Source organism: Amphiprion ocellaris, chromosome 7, assembly GCF_022539595.1.
Source record: "Amphiprion ocellaris isolate individual 3 ecotype Okinawa chromosome 7, ASM2253959v1, whole genome shotgun sequence".
In the NCBI taxonomy this organism is placed as follows: Eukaryota; Metazoa; Chordata; class Actinopteri; family Pomacentridae; genus Amphiprion; species Amphiprion ocellaris.
In genome coordinates, this window is record NC_072772.1 from 23,298,254 (window position 1) to 23,324,685 (window position 26,432).

At 40.1% G+C, this 26,432-nt stretch overlaps 3 protein-coding genes across 6 annotated transcripts; 2 read left to right on the top strand and 1 right to left on the bottom strand.

Annotated features, from left to right (window-relative positions):
- The first annotated feature begins 500 nt into the window (after positions 1–500).
- lyrm9 (LYR motif containing 9) lies at positions 501–7,947 on the top strand. 4 transcript variants are annotated; one of them, XM_035956846.2, is made up of 4 exons: positions 501–660; positions 4,023–4,159; positions 6,239–6,331; positions 7,690–7,947. In XM_035956846.2, the coding sequence occupies exons 2-4, from the start codon at positions 4,046–4,048 to the stop codon at positions 7,747–7,749; spliced, it is 267 nt and encodes an 88-aa protein (XP_035812739.1). In that variant the 5' UTR covers positions 501–660; positions 4,023–4,045; the 3' UTR covers positions 7,750–7,947. The 4 variants fall into 4 exon arrangements, with proteins under 4 accessions (XP_035812739.1, XP_023145106.1, XP_035812741.1 ...); XM_023289338.3 differs by lacking the exon at positions 7,690–7,947 and adding an exon at positions 6,415–6,634 and having other exon boundaries at positions 502–660; XM_035956848.2 differs by having other exon boundaries at positions 554–660; positions 4,026–4,159.
- Positions 7,948–10,343: 2,396 nt separating this feature from the next.
- ift20 (intraflagellar transport 20 homolog (Chlamydomonas)) lies at positions 10,344–14,358 on the bottom strand. The gene is made up of 5 exons (XM_023289335.3): positions 14,219–14,358; positions 13,301–13,438; positions 13,119–13,204; positions 11,984–12,087; positions 10,344–11,133 (listed from the first exon to the last, which is right to left on the bottom strand). Exons 2-5 carry the CDS (start codon positions 13,425–13,427, stop codon positions 11,052–11,054), a joined length of 399 nt encoding a protein of 132 aa, XP_023145103.1. The 5' UTR covers positions 13,428–13,438; positions 14,219–14,358; the 3' UTR covers positions 10,344–11,051.
- Positions 14,359–15,918: 1,560 nt separating this feature from the next.
- On the top strand, positions 15,919–26,139 carry tnfaip1 (tumor necrosis factor, alpha-induced protein 1 (endothelial)). Its single transcript, XM_023289327.3, has 7 exons — positions 15,919–16,090; positions 19,370–19,719; positions 20,165–20,334; positions 22,452–22,535; positions 23,420–23,472; positions 23,668–23,863; positions 25,345–26,139. The coding sequence occupies exons 2-7, from the start codon at positions 19,479–19,481 to the stop codon at positions 25,573–25,575; spliced, it is 975 nt and encodes a 324-aa protein (XP_023145095.1). The 5' UTR covers positions 15,919–16,090; positions 19,370–19,478; the 3' UTR covers positions 25,576–26,139.
- The last annotated feature ends 293 nt before the right edge of the window (positions 26,140–26,432 follow it).

Sequence of the window (26,432 nt, forward strand, 5' to 3'; positions counted from 1 at the left end):
CGTTTTTGTCATTTTGCATCTGATTTTTGTAATACTTTGTCTTGTTTTTTTTTGTTTGTTTGGTTTTTTTTTTGTTTTTTTTTTGTTTTTTTTTTGTCTGACTTTTGTCGTTTTGATCATAAAGTAAAATACTACATTGTTCAGTTCCAGACACCTGTGATTAAATGATTTGTTCATTTGTAGAAACACTGTGATCTGGAAGTTGTAATATGTAAATGATAAACTTAGGCATAATACTGCTGAAATTGAACTTATTTTTTAAAAGAAATTTCAGGTTGTTCATAATTTTTTGTAAAAAGATAATTCCTTAAATGGGAACATTTTCAGAATGAGCTTTTCTTGCACAAAAACAAAGGAAAAAATTTTGAGTTGTCGTTATTTATCGGTTACTATGTTATGATTTTACTGGTCTGGCACACGTGAGATCAAATTGGGTTGAATGTGGTCCCTGAACTAAGCTGAGTTTGACCACCCCTGGGTTAAAGACTGAATGTGTGTTGTAGCTTGACCGAGCAGACAGCAGGGGGCAGCACCATCACTTCAACAAGGCTGCTAATCGTAGAAGAAGACAAAGTATCGAGTCCATCCGGGTAAGGTTGAGAGGAACTCCAGTGGACTTTCATAATGAGTAAATGAGATGCTGAGGAGCTGACAGCGACGGTAAGTTTCTCCTGGATAACTTAGACACCGTGTTGTAGCAGCTCGAGTATTACTCAGCTACATTTCACCAGCTTAGTGGCTACATCCGGTTAGCAGTGAGAGCAGCTGGAGCTAACAGTGCAGGACATGATGCAACCTGTCAACACAGCGACACATTTTAGACATGTCTCTGTGTTATTGGGCATTCTGTACTGTTATCGTATGTAGACCACATCTGAAACCACTGGATGCAGCGCTTCACCCCCACTACATGGTGTAACAGTAAGTCAGACCAGATACACAGGACTGTTACTGTGTTTAGTACGGTATTTGTAGGACTGTGAAGCCTGTCTAACAAATCAAGTATGCTGTGACATTGACATTCTGAGTTTCACTTTTGTCACAACTAGATAGCTTTCCTCCTTTACAAGCTAGTACAAATTTTACTCAGCTAATACGTACACTACCGTTCAAACGTTTGGGATCAATTAGAAATGTCTTTATTTTTGAAAGAAAATCATTTATTCAATGAAGATAACATTAAATGAATCAGAAATACAGTCTAGACATTGTTATTTTTAAAACTTTTTTTTCCATTTTTTTCAAAGAACATTTTTGTACAGACAGTAGCTAAACAAGATACAAATACATACATTAAGTGTATAACAGTATTGAGAACAGCAACGGTTGAGAGGATTGGAGCCCAGCACTGGAGTCTATCTGATTATGATATTGTTTTTATAGACCATAAATCAGAAATAAAGTGAGTTATCATCTCTTGTTGTGAGGTACATGTCCCATTTTTCCCAGAGAGCATCAGATTTGTCCTTTTGGAGTCTTAAACTGAAAGTCATGTGTTCCATACGCTGGATGTTTGTGATTATTGGTTGATAGTAGGAGGTTCCCCACAGAGCCATCGCCTCCTTATAGCCATAAAGATTTTTAGGAGGTCACCTTTAGGTAAACTTGGGTCCATATCCCCCAGATAAAATGACATGCAAGTGAATTCAGTATCGTACCACAGGACTTCTCTGATGGCACCAGTCTAGGCATTATTAATGTAGTGTAGACATTAGTGTAGACAGTATAGACATTGCTAATGTAGTAAATGCCAATTCTATCTGTAAACGGCTGATTTTTAATGGAATATCTATATAGGGGTACAGAGGAATATTTCCAACAACCATCACTTCTGTGTTCTAATGCTAGATTGTGTTAGCTCATGGTGTTGAAAGGCTAACTGACGATTAGAAAACCCTTATGCAATTATGTTAGCACATGAATAAAAGTGTGAGTTTTCATGAAAAACATGAAATTGCCTGGATGACCCCAAACTTTTGAACGATAATGTAGCAGCTAACAAACCAACAGTTTACCTATCTAAACATTAGCTCCTCGCTGCCAGCAGCTTTTGGGTGAGCCATCAAAATATGCAGCTGCCTCACAGTACACCAGGATTACTTACTTTCTGGAACTGTCTCCTAAAATGTCTCAGAAACCAGTAAAGCTCATCGAATGTTCTGCCGTTAGCTGAACACTAGTCTTCATGAACTCTCAGCATTAGAGGAACTGAAGCCCTAGTGGATTGCTTTCATTTTTGATGGCAGTGTCCCCACAACAATAGGAGAATCCTTTGTTGCACAGCTAGTATGACTAAAGTTACATTAGCTTTGATTGTATGCCTACAGGTCAGAGCTCAGTGGAAACCTGAACACTGAGGGGCACTCAGAGATGTTGGAAACTTTCAAACCCTTCTGAAACCAATAAACTAGGACTGGGAGGATTAGTGTGTTTTTATGTCACCAGTTAGCTTCAGTCCAACCTGCTGGCTTCTCTCCTTGTCTCTGTGCTCACACATACTGCATTTAACACAGCTGAATTCACAATTAAGATGTTCTCATTTACATATTTTTTTGTTTCTGTTGAGACAACGGAACTTGTATGAAAATCAGCCCAGTTAGACAACATATTAATCAGCAGTCTTTTTCAATTTTCAAGCTGCTTGTCTGCAGCTAAAATATAGATTTTATAATCGCAACATCATCTGGCAAAATTCTCATACACATGAGGTAAAACAGCTGTGCTGAGAATTGACAAAGTCAGAAGTGACAGAAAGCCCTGGTCTCACACACTCCTTCATGTCTGCTTTGGCTGACGTCAACTGTTTGATCTGCTGAGTTCAGCTGTATGTAAATCTACACTGAAACAGTCTGTTCAAAACCAGAATGAAAGCAGGGCTCACAGAGTAATGGTGAAATTAACTGTCTACTGAGGACATTTTCAAAGCTGAACAAATGCTCTCAAGCGGAACAGTGTCCTTTCTGAGTTTTAGTTATTTATTTATGTATTTATTTATGTATTTATTACGTGTGTTAGTGACACCAGTCAGTCACCGAGCAGTGTGTCAGAGTGCCTCCACTCTGTCAACAAACATCTTTATACATTTCTGATTTAACCAGTTGCATTATCCTTGCCTACTTCTTGATTCTCAGAAGATTACTAGCTTTGTATACTTAATAGTTTCCCAGGTCATGTCTGGGTTGTGTGTCAGTCTCTCTGTGGTCATGAGGTCAGGTCTGGGGTGTTCGTCACCCAGCAAACAATGGTGTCTATTCCAGACATGAGTTCTTACGACTGTGTGGGTTTTAGTTGCTTATGTGCAGGTTAGGATTAATGCACACATCAGTGAAATAAAGACTGGATTTGTGTGTGTACATCATCAAGACACCTCCACCTGAGTAGCTGGGGAAAAATCCCTGCATGTCCAACAACTCAGCAACATTTGGTTTCCTATACAAATAATAATAAACAGATTACATGAGTAAAAGATTATGAAGGCATTACTGAGTAAATGATTACATGGGCAAATAATAAAGTAAGCAAATGCATGAATAAATTATGAAACACAAAATTTCCCTCACACCATCTTTGTGGTATTTAGAGCTAAAATATAAAGAGAAATTCTGATGACATGTGAGACTTTTATTTATTTGCTGAGAGGAAGCACAACATGGAAACTTAAATGTCAGTCAGGATCCAGGTTGTTGTTTCAGGTGAAATCCTGAGGAGGAGGCTTACAATGGTGAAATACACTAGCATTTATTCACGTGGAAATTAAAGATTTCATGCTTGACATGCATGCAAAGCCTTTCCTCACAAGCTTATTGGCCTTGATATTGAGGTCAGAAAGAAATCACTACTTGCCTCACAGCCACATAATGCCTTGGGAGCATCGTATAATATTGTATGTAACTGATCCCTCCCTGCCTCTTGGCTAAGTTGGAATGCTGGCACTTGATTAACCTTGACATGTACTTTTTTACTTTACCAAACAGTTATGTTGCTGATCTGAACTCACAATTCATTTATGTTTTTACCAACAGCAGTTTAACCAAGGGAGAGAGGAATGTCAGCTGAGTTGATTCAGACACCAGTGCAGCTGTATAGGTACCTGCTCAGATGCTGCAGGCAGTTACCCTCTGCAGCAATGCAGCAGCACTACCGACACGCCATCAGACAGGTGAGGTCATCATTTACAAGGAGAAATGAGGAGCAGAATGTTTTTCAAGTGATCTTCTGGTTTGCATTATCTAGAATTTGCCTAAAAGCAAATCATTTCTAAACCTTCAAATCAGAATTAGAGATGCAAATAAAGATTAATACCACTGGTAATTCTATTTGTGATTATTTTCCTAATTGTTTGATCCATCCTTTGGTTTCTTACCTGAAATATTTGAAAATAGTGGAAAATGCCCATTGTGGAGCCAACACTGACTTCATCAGATGACTAGTTTTGTGCACTGCTGACTGCACAAAACTAATCATCTGACAGATATTGAATTTACAAAGAATATACAGGGTGTCTCTAAAATCTGGACACAGAGGAAATCTTATTAACTGTTTTCTGTTTGCCTCCACAGATTACATATGTCTTTGTTGAAAGAAGAAAGAGTTGAACTGGTCCTTTACAGTGGACTTGAAGGATAGACATATGGAGAGACAGCACAGCGGATAGATTTAATGCACATCATCCAAGGAGGATTCCACTTGGCTTTTCCATGGTGGTGAAAGTGGTTAAAAAGTTTAAAGAAATGGCCACTGTTATGGACTAACCCTGTTCTGGACGATCAAATGTATCAGTCCAAACTAAAGAACTGGTCATGGCTAAAATTCATGCTAGCCCCAAAAAAATCACTTCCCTAACCCTAATTCTATCTTTCCTCATGTCCACTGTAAAGGACCAGTTCAACTCTTTCTTCTTTTGACAAACCCATATTTTATCTGTGGAGGCAAAAAGAATGTAGTTAATGAGATTTCCTATGTGTCCAGACTTTAGGGACACCCTGTATAATGGAAAAAAAACAGCAAATCTTCACTTTGGAGGTGCTGAAGGCAGAGAAGAAATTAATTCCACGGCAACCATTGCTTTTCTGACAATCAACTCCTCATCATCTCAGCTCTGCACTGACTTGACCTTTATATCTCACTGTGATGAGCAAATGAGAAGGAAAAGGAAAACGGTTGTTGCAGTTCTGTGAAACTATCAGTAGGGGGAGCTCTGACCCTGCAGTCTTGACTGAGGGAACACCTACGTTTTTTCTTCACGTTGATCTGATATTCAGTTGTGTGACTGGCTGACAGTGGTGCGTGGTGACTGTGTTTTTAAAGACAGACTATATTCCTTTATTCCTCCGTGACAACAGTAGAGTTGAAGAACAGGAAATGTCCTCCTTTGTGAACATAAAAATATACAGAATATATCCCTTTGCGCTCCACAAGTTGTCTTTTTCCACAGTGTAAGCTGATCCGTTCCAACCCCCCAGTGTTTGGAATAGCATCCCCATCTTCTAAGCATGATATCCTGATTTTCCTAACTGGAATTCTGAATGGATGGCTGGTTTTATTCCTGTGGGAATCAAGAGAAAGAAAGACCTGACTGGCTCTATAGGCAGCCAAAGAATGAAATTGCAACTGGTTCATGCCCATCCTACATTTCTGCCATTGGTTCCCTTGTCTCTACCAGCTGTATCCTCCTGTATCACCTCATAATTCACTTCCTCATTATTTTTCATGCCATTTCTTTGATCTCCTTTGATCTAGTCTCCATGTTATACTCTGATTGCATAGTTTTGCATCTAGTTATTGCTGACATAATTGTGATCTTAATAACTACCAAGGACTAAGATTCATGTCATTTCAGTATTTTTCCTGTGTAGAGGCATTTTTGGCACCTACCAGAGGTTTTAGTTGGGACCAGAAGAAAATCATCAGAGTGATGAGAATAAAAATAGCAATGCAACTTTTGAACAAGTTTTGCTAGTTGGTTTTCATTTATCCAAGCATTACAGTTTTGTTTATCAAATAGTCAGAAATACCAGGAAAATGCCTAGATTTCTGTCAAATAAAATAACAGACTTATTGCTCTTACTGTTGTCACCCCACTAAAGGCCCGTTCTGAACAGCAAAAACCCTGTATTTGTGTCATCATCTGACCTGTTAATAGTGGTTTCCTTGGTCTGCCAAGATGAAGCACTTTCTGCCAGAAGCATTAAAAACGTGAATACTCTATTCTCCTGATCCTTTGCTTTTCTGTTTCCAGGGTTACAACAGCCACTCGGATGAAGACGACCCAGAGAGGATTCAGATGATCATCCAAAGAGCTATTACAGATGCAGACTGGATTCTTAATAAAGTAAGTATGACGGAAGGATTTTTTTTCCATATTTTATTTTTTACACACATAAATATTGACTAATTTTTAATTATGATTTACAGTACATCACGAAGAAGTGAGTTTCATAAGGCGGTTAGATGTCTGCAGGTGGTGTATTTAGCAGAGCTGCACCTGATGGAGGCCGTAACTGCTGATGTGCTGTGTGTGTGTTCATAGTGCTCATAGTGTTATTTGTTCTTATTGTTTTGAGAATGTAATGAGAGGAACACCTGTGTGTAAATACGGTTCTTTCTTTTTTCATTAAATTGATTTTGAAACGTATTTGTCTCTTTGCTGTGAGCAGAAGCTATACTCTACAACATGAACAGATACTCAGATCCTTGAAGAGTCTGGAGCTAGAGTCCTCTACAAAGGGGTCATAATATAACCTTAACTTTGTATTGTTTGTCTGTTCTCCAGCTGCTATCCCCTCCCCCCTCATCCCCACTCTCACCCCCACTGGTCAAGGCAGATGTCTGCCTTCCCTGAGCCTGGTTCTATTGGAGGTTTTTTTTATCCCCTCCCCATTAAAGGGTGTTTTTTTTTTTTTCTTTTTTAGCTCCTTCTCACCATCACTGACTACTTGCTCAAAGGGAATCCAAAGGCAACTTTGGATAGTTGGGTTCTCTGTTCTTTGTTTAAGGCTTTACCTCACAATGTGAAGTTCTGTGAGAGGATATATTTTGTAAGTTGGTGCTTAATAAATATACAGTAACTGAGTTGAACTTAGTACAGGTGCCATTTAAAACCAGCAACTTTCAAATGACCTAATTGGAGACATCACTCTTCCTCGTGTCGATTATGACACATTTCACATATTGTATTTCATGCTGTTCACAAGCCAACAGAACAACTTTGAAACCTCTCAAATCCTGAATAAGAAGACACAACAGTATCACCACTGCCATATATGGGATAAGCATGGGATGGTTAATTTTGAAAACATGATCATGTATGCCAATGTACGTTTGGTTTTCAAGCTTGTTCATGGTTACGTGCCCTCACCTCTCAAGTTTTTTATTCGTTGCACCTCTGGAAATGCTAACCAGGACAACAAGGGCTTCTTCTAGGTGGCAGTGTTGTATCCCTCTGCATGAAACTGCCTTTGAACAATCGACCTTCTCCTACAAAGCAATAACGGAATGGAATACGCTTCCCACTGAACTAAAGACAATAACTGATTTAAAGACTTCTAAAGAAACTAAAAAATGGATCTGGAGAAACCGAACCTGTCAGCACTTACAGTCCTTGAAATGGCTTTTTTAACTGTAAATGTGAGATCCTTCTTAAAAATGTGCTAAATTTCTTTTCCATCGTTTCTTTCTTGCCTGTTCCAGGGACTCCAAGTGGAAACTAGTGAGTACACTAGAATCTGGTCCAGAACATCTCTACATTAGTCCATGAGCCAGATAGGTTGGTCGGTACCACTCGGGGGCAAATTGCCACCTATACCATTTTATTGTGCTGCCCATGCATATATCAATTTGGTATGATAGACCTCTCAAAGTGGCAGCTTAATGTATTTTATGCAAGTTGCAAGTTTTCGCAGACTGTGTCCCAGTAGAGCAGCTCTGAAATTAAACTCTTATCAGCTATTTTGTTGTTATCATTATATTTGTCCAAACAAATGTAACTTTAGTGGTACCAGGCATTAAAATGTACAAGACATTGAAGAAAACAAGGGTGGTCTAATCATTTTTTCATGACTGTAGTTTCAGTCTGGGTGGAACAGGGCAAATGCAATTGTGTGACGGGCCAATGAACCAGGGTATGTACAGGACTACTCTGGAAAACAGTCTTCTTCCATCAGCTGGAAAACTCTTTCCTGCTTCCAATGACTGGATTTTCCAACAAGACAATGGTTATGGGGTTAAGGTTAAAGGTTAACCCTGGTACAAGGACAGTCAGAGAAATTGATACTGCTTTGTGTTTGCAAAAACGGACTGAACACTTCAGCTAAAAGTGTTCCATTGCCACCTAACATCCAGCTTCATGTTCCAACAACAGTGACATGGGACAACATTGATCACAACGAAGAGACACTATCTGGGGCTGGAACATTACACAGGGTAAATTGTATAATTGTGCAACCAAAGGTGTATGGCTCAATACCTGAGCCCAAACCCACAAATGTCATCCAAAAAGACAAGCAGATGACTATTGAACCAAAAGAGGTGTTTATTCTAGTTTACAATGCAGGAGAACGCACTGGCTCTGCCCCAAGGCCACATGTTGCCTTAGAATGTGAGGAAATACTGAGATGCTTGAGCAAAGAACCTGCTCTGGTTGTTAGCTCGCGTGCATTGTTCCTCCAGACAAACTGTAAGTGTATGGACTAGCTTCAATATTCAGACAAGAGATGAGGAAGAAGTTATCCAAGACACTCTGGGATATCTTCCAACAATTCCAACTGACTTATCAGCAGTTCTCACACAAACTCTGAAGATTAAGAACATGCTGCAACTGCCACATATAGTGGTAGTTTTTGACCAAGCCTTCTACGCAAAAGCCACTGACATTTTCTGAAAACACAAAGAGAGGTTTCTGAACATCATTCAGAAGATGGGAGCCTTCCACACCAAATGTGTGCTGCTAGGAGTAATTGGCAAAACATTCCAAGATGCAGGTTTGTAAGACTTGTGTATTGAAGCAGGCGTGATTGCAGAGGGACCGGTAGCTGGTGCTATAGAAGGACACAACTACAACAGAGCCATCCGACTACACAAACTACTGTATGAAGCTTTGTTCCGCCTTATATGGAAAGGCTTTCTTTCTTGGATTCAGCAACAAGAAAGTCCATTTAGACAACATTTCATTGTCTATGGAAGAGCTGTGTGAGAATGGGAGACAACAAACACTCCAAGTAACATTGAACAATCCATCATATCCACATTTGACCCTTTTGAAGAGTATCTTGATCACCTGCGGAATCACAATGGAAAGTTGTCTTATTGGCTGTCTTACATGGATAATCCTTATGGTGACCTTTAATACTTCCATGTAATGGTCAAAGCCCAACCACAGGGGTGGCAAGGATGTAAAAGGTTATAAGGACACATTTTCCCCTGCTCTATTTCACACTAAAGATGTATTACATAAGTGATGGATGTGTTACAATCTACCAGGATGACAAAAATTAGTGTTAAACGCTCTGCTTTAATTTCAATTTCTAAGCTAAAATATGTGGATAAAAACATTCTTTTAAGTTCTTTGTATCACAACATCTATCCATCCATAGATGGATGGGGGGGGGGGGGGGGGGCTGGAGCCTATCCCAGCTGACTCGGGTGAAGGCAGGGGACACCCTAGACAGGTCGCCAGTCTGTCGCAGGGCTACATACAGAGACAAACAATCACTCTCACATTCACACCTACGGGCAATTTAGAAGAGGCGAAAGTGCTAACCACTACATCACTGTGCAGCCCTGTATCACAACATATCAGTAATAAACTCATATAGTTTCCAATGCTTTTGAATGTCTTTTATGAGTGTAGTTATCAATGTATATGCTTGCATTTACCGTATCAGAGGCTAGAAAATTGTACTGATGTACCTATTAAAAACCCATGGATATCTCACATAAAGCTGCCACCTATGCATGTCTATCATACAGGAATAGTTACTAGGGATATTGTCCTTAACAAAAATGCATATGAGAATTTGCCCCCCAAAGTGGTACCGATGACCCCAATTTTACCTACTTGGCTCATGGACTACATGTGTTGAATGTTCTTTTGTACATGGTCCCTGTCAAACTAATTTAAAGGAAAAAAGATACAGGACTTTACACGTCAAAGTTAAGCCATTATGTAGAGGAGAGAAAGGCTGCTGATGTGTTGCATTGTGGGAAGTGCAGGATCCAGGCTTTTGTGATGTGTGAGCTGCTTAGTACTCAAATGACAAAACTCAACTTGGGCTATAAATTATATATGCACACATCTTAAAGTTTCTTTCCCTGTGTGTGTGTGTGAGAAAAACAAAACACCAAACTACATGGATATCAAGTCATCTTTATTAAAACAATACTCAATAGCATGATGTTAAACTGGCACACCCACCTCTCCTACATCTGGACAGCAAAACTCATACTTTTGTGCAATATACAGTTTTCAAGTATAACCAATAATATAGATGACAAAAAAAAAAAAAAAAACAATCTGAAAAAGAGGAGCACGTTTCTGATGTGCTGTGCCCACAGACTGGTTGTACCAGCAGAATGGAATAATAACAAGAAACATCCTGATCTGCTCATTTTTCCTGTAACTAAAACTTCTTTTCAAATGCATGCACATGCAGTGTTTATTTCAATGGATAAAAAAGTAATAAAACTAGATATACAGAGTATTTTTAGTATAAATAGTATAAATAGTTTTTGTTTGTATAAATAGCTCCATATTCTTGAATGTTGGTCTGAGATGTTGAGACATTTGGTGTGAACAGAACATAAAGTTCCAACTATGTTCTAGCTTACAGCGCTGAATCCTCACACCCGCTGACCACAGTGGGAAGTTGGCAGCTGGCTGTTGTTTCACACACACAGGCATGTCTGAGAAACAGGTGAAAAGAGGAGGATGTGTCGATGAAACCGGAGCTTTGGGATTGCTTCAGAAAGAGTTGCAGCAGAGAATTTCTCTGATCACCCAGAGAAAACAGGACAGGCACTCTGGAAACGTTGAACATGTTTGTGTTGCGTTCTCTTCACTTCTGTAGAATAAACTGATCTATGAACTCATTCTGCTCTGACTCCACTTTAGACAGGGCTTCATACTCGATGCGATATCTGAAACAAGAACACATAATGAGACAAACTGCAACCAAATAGATCCAACGAAGCAGATCGCCACTGAACTGATCTCATGAAATGACCACAGAAATGCCTGTAGTTGTGTAGTAGACACCACCACTCAGCACACACTGGTGTGACTCCTGGTAACTCCACATGCAATAACATCATGACATGCTACATTTTAACTTACTGCTCAAAAACCTACCTTTAGTAATAAGGAATTAAGCAATTAGAAGAAAGAGTTGAACTGGTACTTCTCAGTGGATGTGAAGGATGGACATATCAAAAGACAGGGTTAAGGTTAGGGTCAGGGAAGTGATTTTTTGGGGCTAGCATGAATTTTAGACATGACCAGTTCTATATTTTGGGCTGATACATTTGGTAGTCCAGAACAGGGTTTGTCCATGACACTGGCTGTTTCTTTAAACCACCTACGTGGAAAAGCCAAGTGGAATCCTCCTTGGATGACTTGCATTAAATTCATCTGCTATCTTTCCATGTTCCCATCCTTCACGTCCGCTGAGAAGAACCAGTTCAACTCTTTCTTCTCTCAACAAAGCCATATTTAATCTGTGGAGGCAAAAAATGATAGTTAATGAGATTTCCTATGTGTCCATATTTTAGGGACACCCTGTACTAACAAACAGGAGACTACCAGCAAAGAAACATGTTATCCACAAACACTGGGTTAAGAATGATTAAAAAAATGTTTGCAAATATTTAACGAGAAAGGAAATGCATTCTGTTAGATACACACAACCTATTTGACCTATCTGGCACAAACCAGCACAATTTTGGTTGGTGTGGGTTGGGTTTGAAGTCCACCCACACACACACTGTTTACCTCTCGAGCTGCATCTTCTTCTCGGCTATGAGAGCTTGTAGCTGCTGCTGTTGCGCCTCTCTTTGTTTTGCCACCGACTTCAGCAGGTTTCTGGCTCCAATTGCCTGAAGGAGGACAGCACATAATAATCACTAATATGGTCTTACTCTCATGATCCCCATCAGAAGCGCATACAGCAAAATACACCTGACAGCAGGTTCAACAGCAGCTCAAACACACCCAGATGTTACACAGCTTTGGCATATGAGCACTGTAACTTCAGTCCCTTACAGACATGCACTCATTGCTATTCATTTGCTGACATCTAAATGTTTTGGCTTAATATCTGAATGAGCACCTTGCTCACTGTTCTGTTAAAGTTGCAACAGCGATCTCCCTAAGTCAGACCTAATATCATGTAACTCGACATGAGTCTTCATGCTGTTGCATTCAAGCACATGAGACGTACTGAGATGTGCGAAGTGATTTCCAAAAATCACAAAACACCTTTCTCATTCACTCTGGACTACATTTTCACATATACAGGATGTCCCTAAAGTCTGGACACATAGGCAAAAACACATATTTTAAAGGAATGAAAATTTTAGCACCATTTTGTTCGATATATTTTTAGAATATATTGAATTAAATATATATTTGATAATTAATCAAATATATATATTTTTTAACATAATAGCCATATTTAATCTGTGGACACAAAAATATGTATAGTTAATGAGATTTCCTATGTGACCTTTAACTCAATGAAGACAGAGTCTCTACCAGGTCAGATTCATGGAACTTACCAGTAACACATTTAATGCAGGCTTTGACAAAACATATACATGAGGTGAAGCTTGGTTTGTTGCCTTAAATTGTTTGTAGGAGTCTTTCCTCTTTGTCTGTTTAACACCCACAGCATCAAACAGCAGCAAAGAAACAGAGCCACTGCATTTACACATATGGAACAACAGCAGTAACTTTATAAATGACTACTAATCTTAAGTCTCTATAGAGCTGTGATGAACATTCGCATAAAAGCGGCCTATGTCTAAATGACAGAATGTTGTCACTGTAACAGACTAATGAAGGAACAATGTTATGAATCTTATGTCTGAAAGGGGATTTCTTTGGCCACTGCCAATGTCAAACTTACCTTCATCTTTTCTGTCTCTGCTTCTTTTGCCAATTCATCCACCAGCTCTATTAGACCACCCACTATCTTCTGAAACTGGCCAATTTCTGCAAAGAACAACACAGTAGTAGTAGTAGACCCATTAGGATCTGCTGGTGTTGGGAAGGGGGGTGCAGGCGCAGGTTAATTCACTGTATGCTTACTGTCCACAAAGTCTTTACACTCGTCCTTTAGCTCAGAAGTCTTCTGGCTGACATCAGGCTCTAGGACCCGCAGCTTGTTGAGTTCATCAAAATAAAAGCCTGCCTCGGCTAATGGGTCTTTAGCCATGGCCACAGGGCCTGTCACAGTGAAAGCATCAAGAATGAGGGATCAAATTTAAAATGAAAAGAAAATATAGCTTTGACTGGCCTATGGATACCTTTTCTACACGTTATAGTTCACGGATATAGTTGCAAACATCAGGTAGATAAGTTGTACTGAAATCAACAGGCTTTACAGCTTGACAGTCTGCTGACTGGTGGTTTGCTATCAAGCTGTCAAACAGAGACACTGTGTGCTTTGCTGACTGGATGTCCGCGTTGCCCGAAGATATTTGTGTTAACATATGGCCTGTTAGTTCTTGCTAAATAAACATTTAGTCATATTGTGACCTTCAGTGATCATAAGCACCAGGCATACTGGCACTGCCCGACCATTTTACATGAAACTTTACTCTTTACAATTTTAGGGTAAGATGTTGGCGTTACTTAAATGCGGAGCTCCAACTGTAACTTCAGTCCTTCATATCAACACATCATACAGTAACAGGCACTGTTAACTAATGTCCACACCTACAGTCTTCAAAAGTGGATACAATGTCAAATAAAACGGCTTTCATACTCTCGAGTACATTTCCCTGGTGTAAATCCCTGCCTATTGCCCAGCCTAACACTGTTATCGTTAGCTACTTGCTAAAATTAGTTAGCTAGTTGAATTAACTTAGCTATTTAGCTACATTTCGCTAGCATGCTCACACAACCTAACTATACAAAACACACTGTCTTGTTTAAGGTCCCTTAAATAGTACAGCTAAATTCACATTTAGCTGCAGTTGAAGGACGTGAAAGTGCAGATTTTACCTGTTAACACCGCTACCACCGTTAGCGCAGACGGCTGTGTGTTGTGTGTCTATGTGGCAGAGCGAGTAAAGCAGAAGCTCCTCCTCCTGCTGTCAGGGAAACCAAACGCTGCTGTCCACCCGGACGGTCCGCTCTGTGAGGGCTGGAGCTCCAGGTTTGGCTTCTATGGCTCCAACGAACTGAACTCTGACTCTCTGGTGCTTCTTCATCGTTTCTAAAACCCAAAACACGAGCACATAGGAGTTCTAAAATGTCATACGCTAAAATCACACCACAGTGGGTTATCCCAAGTCCTCTTAATGTAAATACCGTAATGTTTATAGTATAGTAGCCATAAGAAGCTGGTCAATTCAAATGAGTAGTAAGGCATTAAAATAGCTACTTTGTTCAGTATATTAAGTCCTCCTTTAAAAATATGTCAGACTTCGCATGCATATCAACCCCTGTAATAGTTGTCTTCTAAAAATCTGCCTTGATAATTGATACATGTGTCAGATTTATAACAATGACTGATGCTCTCTGCTGGGGCTGCACTCAGTGGTTAGCACTGTTGCCTTGCAGAAGTTCCCCCGTTCACCTGGATCTGGGATCTTTCTGCATGAAGTTTACATGTTCTCTCTGTGTATACGTGGGTTTTCCCCGTTTTCTCCGGCTTCCTCCCATAGTCCAAAAACATGCTGAGGTTAACTGGTGATTCTAAACTGTTTGTAGGTGTGAATGAGAGTGTGATTGTCTCTATATGTAGCCATGTGATAGACTGGTGACCTGTCCAGGGTGTCCCCTGACCTTAACCCTAAATCAGCTGTGATACACTCCAGCCACCTGCGACCCTAATGAGGATTAAGCGGTGTATAGATAATTGAAGGATGGATGTTTTAGTATGGTCTATCATCTCAAAAATTTGACTTTTTAGGTCATAACTGACATTTCCTTCAGAAATCAGATCTTTTGTGTTTTATCCTGCAGGTATCGTTGCCCCTGGAGCTCTGGAGTACCCAGAGAAAACCTACACATGCACAGGGAGAACATGCAAACTCCATGCAGAAAGATCCCAGGCCCAGCAGGCTGGGACATGAACTGGAGATCTTCTAGCGGCAAGGTGACAGTCCTAAACACTGATCCACTGTGCAGCCCCATATCAAGACAATGAGTCAAAGTTGTTTGACTTTCTAAATCAAAACTAGCAAAAAATCCAAGTAAAAGGTATATATTATAGATATATTTTGCATCTTTTTTCCCATTTTTCTGTCAATGCCTGTCTTCATTAAACACTTGGAAAAAGATGGAAAGCCATCTTTCCCAGACCCCTATACTATAAGAGGTTACTGTTTTTCAGAGTCACAGGCCATCAAATAAGACATCGTGAGAACTAAATTGTATTTGCAGAGTTGAGCTAAATTCATTTCAAAAGGTGTTCTCTGTAAGTGTTGCAATGCAAAATCAGCATAATAAACTTTAGAAACCCAAAATAAAAATAGAAAAAACATTTTTTTTTCAGGTAGTATTTTCTGAAGGGTTTGTGTTGCTCTATCTTTCTTTTTAAAATAGTAGCAGAGTCCGATTTTAAAAGAAATATTATTCCTCTGGCAATTCTTTTCATGTGGAGTCATGATGGCAGACATGCGCATACATGGAGATGGAGGCAGCTCGCAGTTCCTGTCTCTGACGGTGGGGGCAGCAGTGCGATCTGCGACACATAGCTCCCTGTAAACTCAGTGGCAGAAGAAGGTGGAGGAGAGCTGAAACTTTTCATACTATTTGCCAACTCAAATCTCGACATTGTTGTGAATTTCTGCCTCTCGTTCATAAAGGCAAATACAGTTGTCGGTGAGCGGGTTTGTGACAGCACGGACAGGAAGCTCGGGGAGGTCGGTAAGTGGACTTGATAGGCTGATGCGTGTTGTTCGCTGCTGGATGGAGCTCAGGGCGACAACGTTCCCAACTCCATTGACTAATCTTACAGTTTGTCACTTTGTGTAGTACAACATTCACATTTGGGGAACTCGTTCAGATTATATTTTAGGTTGTACTAATTTGAGATATGTGTCACACAAAACTGTACACACTGTTCAGTATATTTTCAGCCTGGAACGTGCTGGTTCGTTTACAGTGAAAGTTTGGCCCCTTATTGAACATTAGCTAACGTTAGCAAAACACACCCACGTAAGAAGTAGCGGTGACACAAACTGACGCAAAGCAAAGAAAGCGTTAAAATATACGGTGATATTTCAAGCATTCAGCAGTGAACACGAGAAGAATTGACCAGCAAAGTCTAACTTTTAGTCACTGAAGTAGCGTCATGCAGTTTGTGGCTTTTAAAGCATTTAAACAGCCGCATGTTAAAGGGAGTTCAGTATGTATCTACATTAGAAGCGAACAGGACATCCCTACTAACCCCAGCTGCTGTCTAAACAGTCAGAGCTCACTAAATGAACACTAGCTGTTAATTTTAGTTAAGTAAACATGTAGTTTGCTCGCCAATTTGATAGGTGAAGTTAGCTGTTAACTACTGAACCTAACTAGCTCTGAAAACGTTATGACTGAAGCAGCTAGCGGGCACCAGTTTGAGGTGGAACCCAGTGTTTGTTATCTAGCACCCAATGGTTTCAGTGTGATACAGTGGGCTGCCACAGCTTCACTTTAATGAGGACCATTAGCTGAATCTACTGGCCTTTAGAGATTCAGCTGCTAATTATAATTCATGTAAAAGATAATTGAGCTTTACATCGTTGTAGATTTTGTCATAATTTGTCATCTACTCATTGATACGTGCTCCCCTCCTCCCGCTTTAGTTTCCGGCCCAGCCACATTCCATTTAATGGGAAAGGGACCTGAGGGAAAGATAACAGGATTGTAGGTGGTTTCCACTGCGATGAAAGCTTTTTGCCACTGGGTGGCCTGCTTTACCAGTGGGACAATATTTAACCCCTTTCAGACATTAGATACCTAACACTTCTGCTGTATCAGTCTGTAAAGTGACAGCATTCTGTCATTCAGATGTAAGTCACTTTCACATTAATGCTCCTCATGGCTTCATTCAGACATACCCACCACACTGATGGAGAGAACCATGTTACATGTGATGTATGATACATAATACGGCATTAACAAAGAAACGAGTAAATCTAAACAAATAGTAAGCTTATGAAACTGCCCAAATAAGTACCAGCCTAGTTTGTTTAGGATATCTTGAATAACTAATAATTCTGTCCCTGTGTGATGATAATGAATAATGAATATACTTTATTGATCCTTAAAAGAAAATTAATTTGTAACCGCAGCATGTTAACTTAGACAGCATAGACAACCGAGACAACAGAGAAGGAGGAGTGAGGTGAGGTGGGACTGAGCTGACAGAGTTCCCAGAGCTGGTAGGGGAGGGAAGAGGGGCAAGCTTGAGAGGATAAAGGTAGAAGTTTGTGGTGGAGGAGATGGTTGACCTGGTCTCTCCACTCTGAGCATGTGCAGTAGGAGGAATGTAAACAACAATGGCGTTGATCACAGTGAACTCCCGTGGCAGATAGTATGATCTCAGACTAACTGCTAACAGTTCAATGTCCTGCTGCAGATCTGCTCTTTGATGGTAGCATGTGCAGGGTTACACCATCTGTCATTCACAAGCAGAGCAAGTCCTCCACCTCTCCTCTTACCGCACGCTGTGGCATCCCGGTCCGCTCGTATAGTCTGGAAGCCTCTGACTCTGGTGTTATACTCGGTAATACAGTCTTTCAGCCATGTTTCCGTGTAAAACATGAGGCTGCTTTCCCGGTAGAATCTTTGACTTCTGACGAGTGTCTCAAGCTTCTCCATCTTATTACCCATAGAGCCAACATTTCCATGATAACAGATGGAAGAGCCGGTCTATAAGCTTCTCTCCAAACTATCTCTCCCTTCCTCCTGTTCCTTTTTACTCCAGCTCATCTCCCTCTACATCTCTTCCGTAGACATTCCTCCAGAATATCATGTCTCATCCCAGTAGTTTTGGAGAGCTCAGCCAGATCAGAGGCTCCTGTCAGAGTAAACAGTAGCCAGTTGGCTCCATTGCTGCAGAGATAGAACTCCATTGAGCAACGGTAGCAACGGTCTTTTCCACTCCATTTCCTCTTCTCACTCCTCCAAGATAATCAAAAAAAGTAGACTAAAACACTTAAATCACCAACGATTGTAAAAAAAAAAAAACAAAAACAAAAAAAAACGTTTGGCATAAAAAAAAAAAAAAAACAACAGTAAACTGAAAACACAGGACTAAAAAACTGCCGTACCAGGCTGCCGTATCACCTCAGTGATGTTGTTGTTAAACACACGTTTCATGCCTTGCTGCTGTCTGATGCTGCAGATATTTGATGAACTCAGAGGAAAAACTCCTACAAACAGCTGGAAGTATCAAAGATAACTTCAGCTCCTGTGAATGTGTTATCAATCTCCGCTTAGGTGTCAGTTTTAATTGCAGTAAAATTTCGTTATTAAGGACATTTCAGTTTCGAGTAGATGTGAAATTGTAGAGCAAAGTAAGTGTAAGCAACAAACTGTATTTTGCTCTCTATGATGTTTTTGAGTATATATTGGTGCTGAATTGTGTAAAATGCCTTCTCCAAATCACTTCAGCCAGCTCAAAGTAGCATTGATTGTGCATATCTAGCTTCTGTCTAGCATGCAGTTCAGTCTTGTGCTGTGTTGAAAGTGATACAGAAATGTTGCTGGTCTAGCCTGTTTAGCTGTACATTAATGCATGAAGATTACATGTTCAGATGCTGTTGGTACATGGGGTTTGTGTGTGACAGTTCACTTGCTGGAAGTGAACTTCACACGTTACTTAACTGTTACATCCTGATCAATCCTGTCTGTTTGTCAGGAATCATTTGTAATTCTAAATAAATAAGGTATTTCTGGCTGGCTAAACTCAGATTAAAAGCCAACGAACAGCTGGAAGGAACAAACTAACTTCAGTACCTGTTAATGTTTGGTCAAAAAGCCTATTCATTAATGCAGCTGCATGCTGATCAGATGTGCATGTTCAAAGCGATATGGAGATGTTTCCAAGCCCAACCTAGTAAAATTGCCTTTGTGACATCTATGGACTTTTATACACTGACTTCTGTGCAGCTACATAGACATTTTTTTGGTTCAGTTCAGGACTGTCTGGTTTTCCAGGAATGATCAGCAGCAGTAAGAGGTTGTGGCGGCCTCATCAGTAGCTGTCACCACGGCGGGGGACCTTCGGACCTCCGTCTGCAGGGTGGTCATCTACCTCCAAAGGGACATGTCCGGAGACAGCTGCCTGCATCACACCCAGTCTGACTCTAACTCCCTGGCCCCTCCTCTGGCTTGTCCCAAGACCAAGACCTGCAGTTACCGAGGAGCGGTGGGGCTGGGCAACAAGTATGTCCGGCTCAACGTTGGTGGGACACTGTTTTACACCACACTGCAAGTGCTGACCAAGCAGAACTCCATGCTGAAAGCCATGTTCAGTGGAAAGAAGGAAGTGTTCACAGATAAAGAAGGTGACTTTCTGAACTGCAGACACAAGCTGACTGTTTACTGTACCTATAAAATCACGTTATACTGTTGTCTTTCCACACAAATCTATCCACATTGATGCTCAAAGTAGTTTTGATATTTTAATGTTCTGCTTAAGATGTCATTTCATTAAATAAAATAATGCATTGCTGATGTATTTATAGTATATTTAGGGAAGTTACATCTTCAGTGTCTTTTGTGAACTAATCCTTTTGCTCATCTTGGTCATAACGGGTCTAGCCAAGAATAAAGATAATTTTATTAAAATAACAACAGAGAGTCACACATAGCGCCAGTGCCTCTCAAAGACTCTGGGTTTGATGATATATTGGCCATACATTGTTTTTTTTGGGTGCAGGCTTTTAGTGATGATATGCATTTGTGCTTTCAGTATGCACATTCTCAGTGCCACCACCTTTTTCTGTTCAGGTTGGATCCTGATTGATCGCAGTGGGAAACACTTTGGCAGTATCCTGTGTTACCTGCGTGATGGCACAGTCAGTTTACCCAAAGGCCGCCAGGCCGTCCAGGAGCTGCTGGCTGAGGCAAAGTATTACGTCATCCAGGGTCTAGTGGAGCTTTGTCAAAACACCCTGCAGGTCAGTCACATCCATGCCGACTAATGCACAGTGTAGACTGCACCGATGTGGACAGTTACACTTTACCTGCTTTTGTGCAACACATTTAATCAGAAATAAAATAATGAATACTACATTAATGTGCCAAGTCTTAGCTTTAATCTTTTTTGATATTATAACTGTGTCATACTGCACACAAGACATTCTTAAGTTCTCTCTACTTCTAGCTATTTTTTGTGCTGCCTCCATAGAGTAGCGGGACTTACTGCAGTGAAAAATGAGCCCATGGTGAATCAAAATTTAGATTGGATCTTGCATGCATTTGTTTGAATATGAGCACACAAAATGCTCCTGTTTACCTCTACACTCACTCTGCTGCTCCCAGCAGGGGTGAATTCATCAGTAAATGCCAGCGTGCCAGTTCCATTGGCTGTAATACAGGGCAAACTGATAGAAGCAGATTTGACAGTTGAGATAGTGTTTTGACTCATGAGCTGTGTCTTTGCCTGTCTCCACACTTACTTTATTCCTTCCCTTCCATCATTGCAGAGGTTGAATTTATGTCATCGGTCTATAGAACTTTGTTCTACAACTCTACTGGTGTCCTGTTGGATGTTTTATGAACCATAGCCTGACCATTTGGTAGCTTGCAATTTGTGCTGAATCCTGCAAAAAGGTTTCATTCAAGGAATCTTCTCTTGGTTATTGACCTGAACACAGATTGGCATACATCCTAGAGAGCATTCTTGACTTGATGTGCAGCCATATAGTCATGAACAGTTACCTCTGGCAAATCAACTACCTTTGATATCTCTCTGCTGGATGTTTTGCTATTTTGAGCCGCTGTACCTCTGGGCAGTATGCTAAAGGGCTGTAGTTTCCATAGAGTTCTTTAAATAGAAGTAAACCTACAAAAATGAGGCAGAGACTTGACAATTCAATGTAAGGCAATTCATGTTTATTTGTATAGCAGAATTCATGCACAAGGCAATTCAAGGTGCTTTAAAATGGCGAAGAAAAGCACCACTAAACTTTAAAAGTAATTAGAAACATGATTTAAAAGTAGACATTTAAATCATAGAAATAAAATGTATAAATGCATTAAAAGACAAGAAAACATCTTAAGCATCTAAGAGAAAGCTGCAGTTAACAATCTGGTTTTCAGGCTTATTTAAAAGAGCCAACAGTTTGAGCAGACCTCAGGTGTTCAGGAAGTTTGTTCCACAGGTGAGGAGCATCATAGCTGAATGCTGCTTCACTATCTTTGGTTCTGTTCTGGGAACACACAGTAAACCTGTCTCTGATGACCTGATGGCTCTGGATGCTTCATATGGAGATAACAAGTCCAGGATGTATTTTGGTCCAGGACCATTCAGTGCTTTGTAGAGCAGGAATAAGATATTAAACTCTATCCTTTGACTGACAGGAAGCCAGTGCAGTGATCTGAGGACCAGTGTATTATGGTCCACTTCCTGGTGTTAGTTAGGACTCTGGCAGCAGCGTTCTGAATCAGCTACAGCTGCTAGATTGATTTCTTGTTAAGACCTGTAAAGACACCATTACAATAATCTAACCTCCTGAAAATAAATGCATGAACAAGTTTCTCTGCATCTTCTCTAGACAGCAAACCCTTGATTCTAGCAATGTTCTTCAGGTGGTAATAGGCAGATTTAGGAACAGCTTTCAAGTGGTTGTTAAAATTCACATCTGAGTCAATAATAATTTGTTAGAATTTGTAACTTTTCCTGACTTGGAGTCAAGGTGAGCACTGGTCTTTGACCTTTCAGTTTTGGGGCCAAATACATTCACTTCAGTCTTACCTGCACTGAGCTGGAGAAAACTTTATGTAGTATCTATTAACTGATTTCTAATTGAATGATGCTGAGTACAGACCCTCAACAACAGAAAATGTCAAAATACTTGCAACCTGCCATTTTAATATTTTTTATTAACCTTGCTGTAATGGAAATGGTTAGAGTGATGGAAAATGGAAAGTAGAAAACAACACAGCAGTATAATAGTCTGTTCTCCTTATTAACACATTCATGACTATTTAAAATTAGTAAATATGTCAGTATTAAAGATGCTATGAAGTTTACTGTCTAACACACAGTGTCTGTTGTATTTCTGCTTGACAGGGCAATAAAGAGCAACCCCTGTGTGTTATACCTGTAGTCACTTCTTGTAAAGAAGAGGAGAGTCTCATCCAGTCCTCTACCAAGGTAAATGCAGACCACCACATTGGCGACACCAGAACCTTCACAGCAGGTGTCTTGTGCAGCGTATCAAAGCAGGAACAGTGACTACTAACAATTACGGTGTGATCCAGTATCCATTCTACCATACTATTTAGTGCCCCAATACATATGTCAAATGTACACACACATTTTGCAGCAAGTAAGCATGCTCTTCTGGAAATTTTGACCCATAATCCTCTGTGCAATTACATTACATACGTCACCGTGTCTCCCTCGAGTGCATGCTTAGCCGCCAAGAGCACACAGATGACAACTCGTTTCGCATTCTGATGACGAAGAAGTACGTCCCAGTTGGTTGCATGCTGCATGACGTACATACTTTGTCACGGCAACTGTAGTATGCACTTAAAGAAAAAAAAAGAAAAAGTATGTGATTTTGAAGGCAGCCTTTACTCCCCTATGCTTTTCCTGCTATGACAAGTCAAATGTCTGCAGTGGGAAGACCTGTTAGATTATTGTTACCTGCTAAACATATTAAAGAATGTATTTTTGAATAATTAACTGCACCACCTTAAGTTAGATCCCCCACCATAATGGAACCAGAACATTTTCAGTATAAAGGCATTAAAATGCTCCGTGACTGTTCTTTTCAAAGAATTTGTTCTTGGTAATTAAAAGATGAAATAACATTATACATATCTTTAAATCTCATTTAGGAGCTGCTCCAACATGAAGATAATATTTGCATAATACTTTAAATGAATGCACATAAATATTCATTTTCTGCTCTCTTCTAATAGTTTTCCTGCCAAATGGATGATGCCTACTCAAAGTTAATTCACTGATGACACATTTAGATATTAAAGCAATGAAATCCAGACATTTAACCTTTTTTTCCCCCTTGTTAGCCTGTAGTGAAGCTGGTGTACAACAGAAGCAACAACAAGTACTCCTACACCAGGTAAGGAAATCCTCCAGAGATCTTACTGCTTCTCTTACTGCAAAGATAATTGATTTTTATGTGATCTTCAAAGTACTTAGTGAAGGGAAACACAGTTTTTTTTCCAGCCAATAAAGTCTAACGAGCCCCAGGTCTCTGGTTGGAGTAAATGATGAAGCACCCCTCCTTCTCATCAGTTTGTTTTTGTCTTGACAGTAATTCAGACGACAACCTATTGAAGAACATCGAGCTATTTGACAGACTGTCCCTCAGCTTCAACGGCCGAGTCCTCTTCATCAAAGATGTGATTGGAGACGAGATCTGCTGCTGGTCCTTTTACGGTCAGAGTCGCAAGCTGGCTGAAGTGTGCTGCACCTCCATTGTCTACGCCACAGAGAAGAAGCAGACCAAGGTGTGGATGTCTTTAGTCATAATTGCTGCTTTTGAAAACAAAAGAAGGAGAAATCTCATTTGGATGGCCCTATGTAACTGACGGGGGGTTTGAAACTGGATGTACTCAGGAGAATGGATTTCCTGGCCTCTTCCACAGCTGATCTGTAATTTACAAATACACCCATGCATGGCAAAATATTTGATATTCAAGATAGTTTAATTGAACAGAGACTGATAGTGACACAATGTGCTGTCCAAAAGTCTAAACACATTTTTTTATTATTTTATCGAAAAAAAATGGTATCATCAAAATGATGAAATAACACACATAGAACTATGTCAAAAACATCTACTGTGCAAACAAAGCAAAATATGTTTCAGAGCTCTTTGTGCATTGATAGTAGCTCTGCACACTTCATTCTCCAGCCAGCTTCATGAGGTCTTCACCTGGAGCTCTACTCCACATATGCTCAGCATTTATTGGCCGCTTTTCCTTCACTATGTACTTCAGGTTTCCTAAAGTATCCAGGTTCATCTGGGTGATAGTGATCATGTCAATCACTCTGCTTCTTGGTTACCATGCATTGTGAATAAATGTCCAAAAGTAATATCTGGTCTTACCTTTTGACTGAGATAGTTATGAGAGTATTTACTGAGCATTCGTAAGGATCCGTGAAGCAGCTGACCTCCCTGTGCTCTGATAACTGTAGCAGTGGTGTTGATGAATGCTGTAGCATAAATGTGTGGAAGTGGAGTTTATCAGCAGAGAGCAGCTGTAGCAGCTAACACACAGGAGCAGCAGGACTCTGATTACATGCTTCCAACAACATTAGCACTACAGTGATGAAATGTATTTGTGACACTCTGCTCTGAATATAAATGCATTTTAGAAGCTGTAGTAAATACTGACAGATTTCCTTGACTGATGAAGTTCCTGTAACTATATTTGTGGACATCTGTTCCAGCTGAGCAGCTGTTTCCAGCAGCTGGACAAATGTCAGTGAGGGAACAAGTGACTCCATCATGTAGATCACACACGATGATTGTTTAGTTATAAAATCCATGTACAGAGAATAATAATGTTACAGGTGATTTACTGTGGAATGTACTTTGGAGTTTTATCTTATAATTAGTTTTTTATGTTTAATTTATAATTCATTAAGCTGGTCTTTACTTTTTGTCAGAGGTTAAAACATTTGTATCGGCATATGGAGAAACAATTCACTGTGTTTAATTTGTTTAAATAATTAATTGATTATTGATAGTTAAAATAGCCTCCCTTGAGCATCCGTTTGGTGCTGTAGGCAGACACAGCAACCCAAAACAGTCTGAAAATCTTTGTTATTAATCGGATCCTTGGCAGTGAGCAATGGTTTGTACCACATCAGTAATGGCAGATAGTGTGGACGCTACCTTGACCTGTATTTATGAGTGAAGCTTTCCATCCTGTCAGCTGTCATGCATCTTCATTACATTTGCTCACCATGTCGCCTTCTTCAGGTGGAGTTTCCTGAGGCTCGCATCTACGAGGAGACTCTCAACACCTTGCTTTATGAGACGATGCCGCTGCCTGACAACTCCTTGCTAGAAGCCACGCGTCGGAGCTACAACAACTGCGGCTCTCACAGTGAGGAGGAAGAGGGGTCCGGGGGAACGGAGCTGCGTGAGCGCGTCCGTCGAATCCATGTCAAGAGGTACAGCACATACGATGACCGGCCACTGGGACACTGAGACTGAAAGCAGGAAACTGCTGGACAGATTTCAGCTGTTTTTAATTTCTTCTTTTTTTGTGGATGATGAACATTCATACATGAAATCTGATGATGCTCATATGGTTTATTTTGAATCTTTAATGATCTCACTTTTCCTACCACAATCTATAAAAGGTCCAGCGTGTGGCCTCAATGTAATTATATGTGAACTTTTAGTCTAGACAGCTACCTGCTCTGTCCGTCATAATTTATGCATTATTTTCAGAGGATCCAGAGCAACTACATCTAATAACTAGGGAACTATAGCTTTTTATGAAATTTAGTTAGTAGAGGAGGAAAAAAATCACTAACGTGCACTATTTCTTAACAAAAATATTGTTACAATCATAGCATTTCCACTCTGCACCAGCTGGAGAGGATGTTTCATATTTATACAGTTTTCATGTACACATTTACGGGCCTTTCTTTGCCAAAGACAAATGTGTTTTAGTTTTACCAGAAATAGTGTGCCTCTAATGTGTTTTAATGCAATTTATCATAATGCCTTTTACCAACTGTGAAGATAAAAATCCTTGTTATTCTACTATTGTTTGTCTTTGTTGTGTTTTAAGGGGGCAGATGTAAATGAAAAATCCACGCTCCGCTATCAAGGCAGAGCAATTTACACGGTAAAATGTTTCTGTTTTTGTTGGCTCGATACAAAGACAAACTGATGTGGAAATTTGTACCTAAAGTATTTACTACTTAACGTATAAGTTCTGGTTGATTGGTTGTGCTTAATGGTGGTACAGAAAAAATGGCCGCAAAATGAAGGACTTTTGACTGAGGACAGAAGGAGCAGCTACACATTGGACTGCATTATGGAGAGAAATGTCG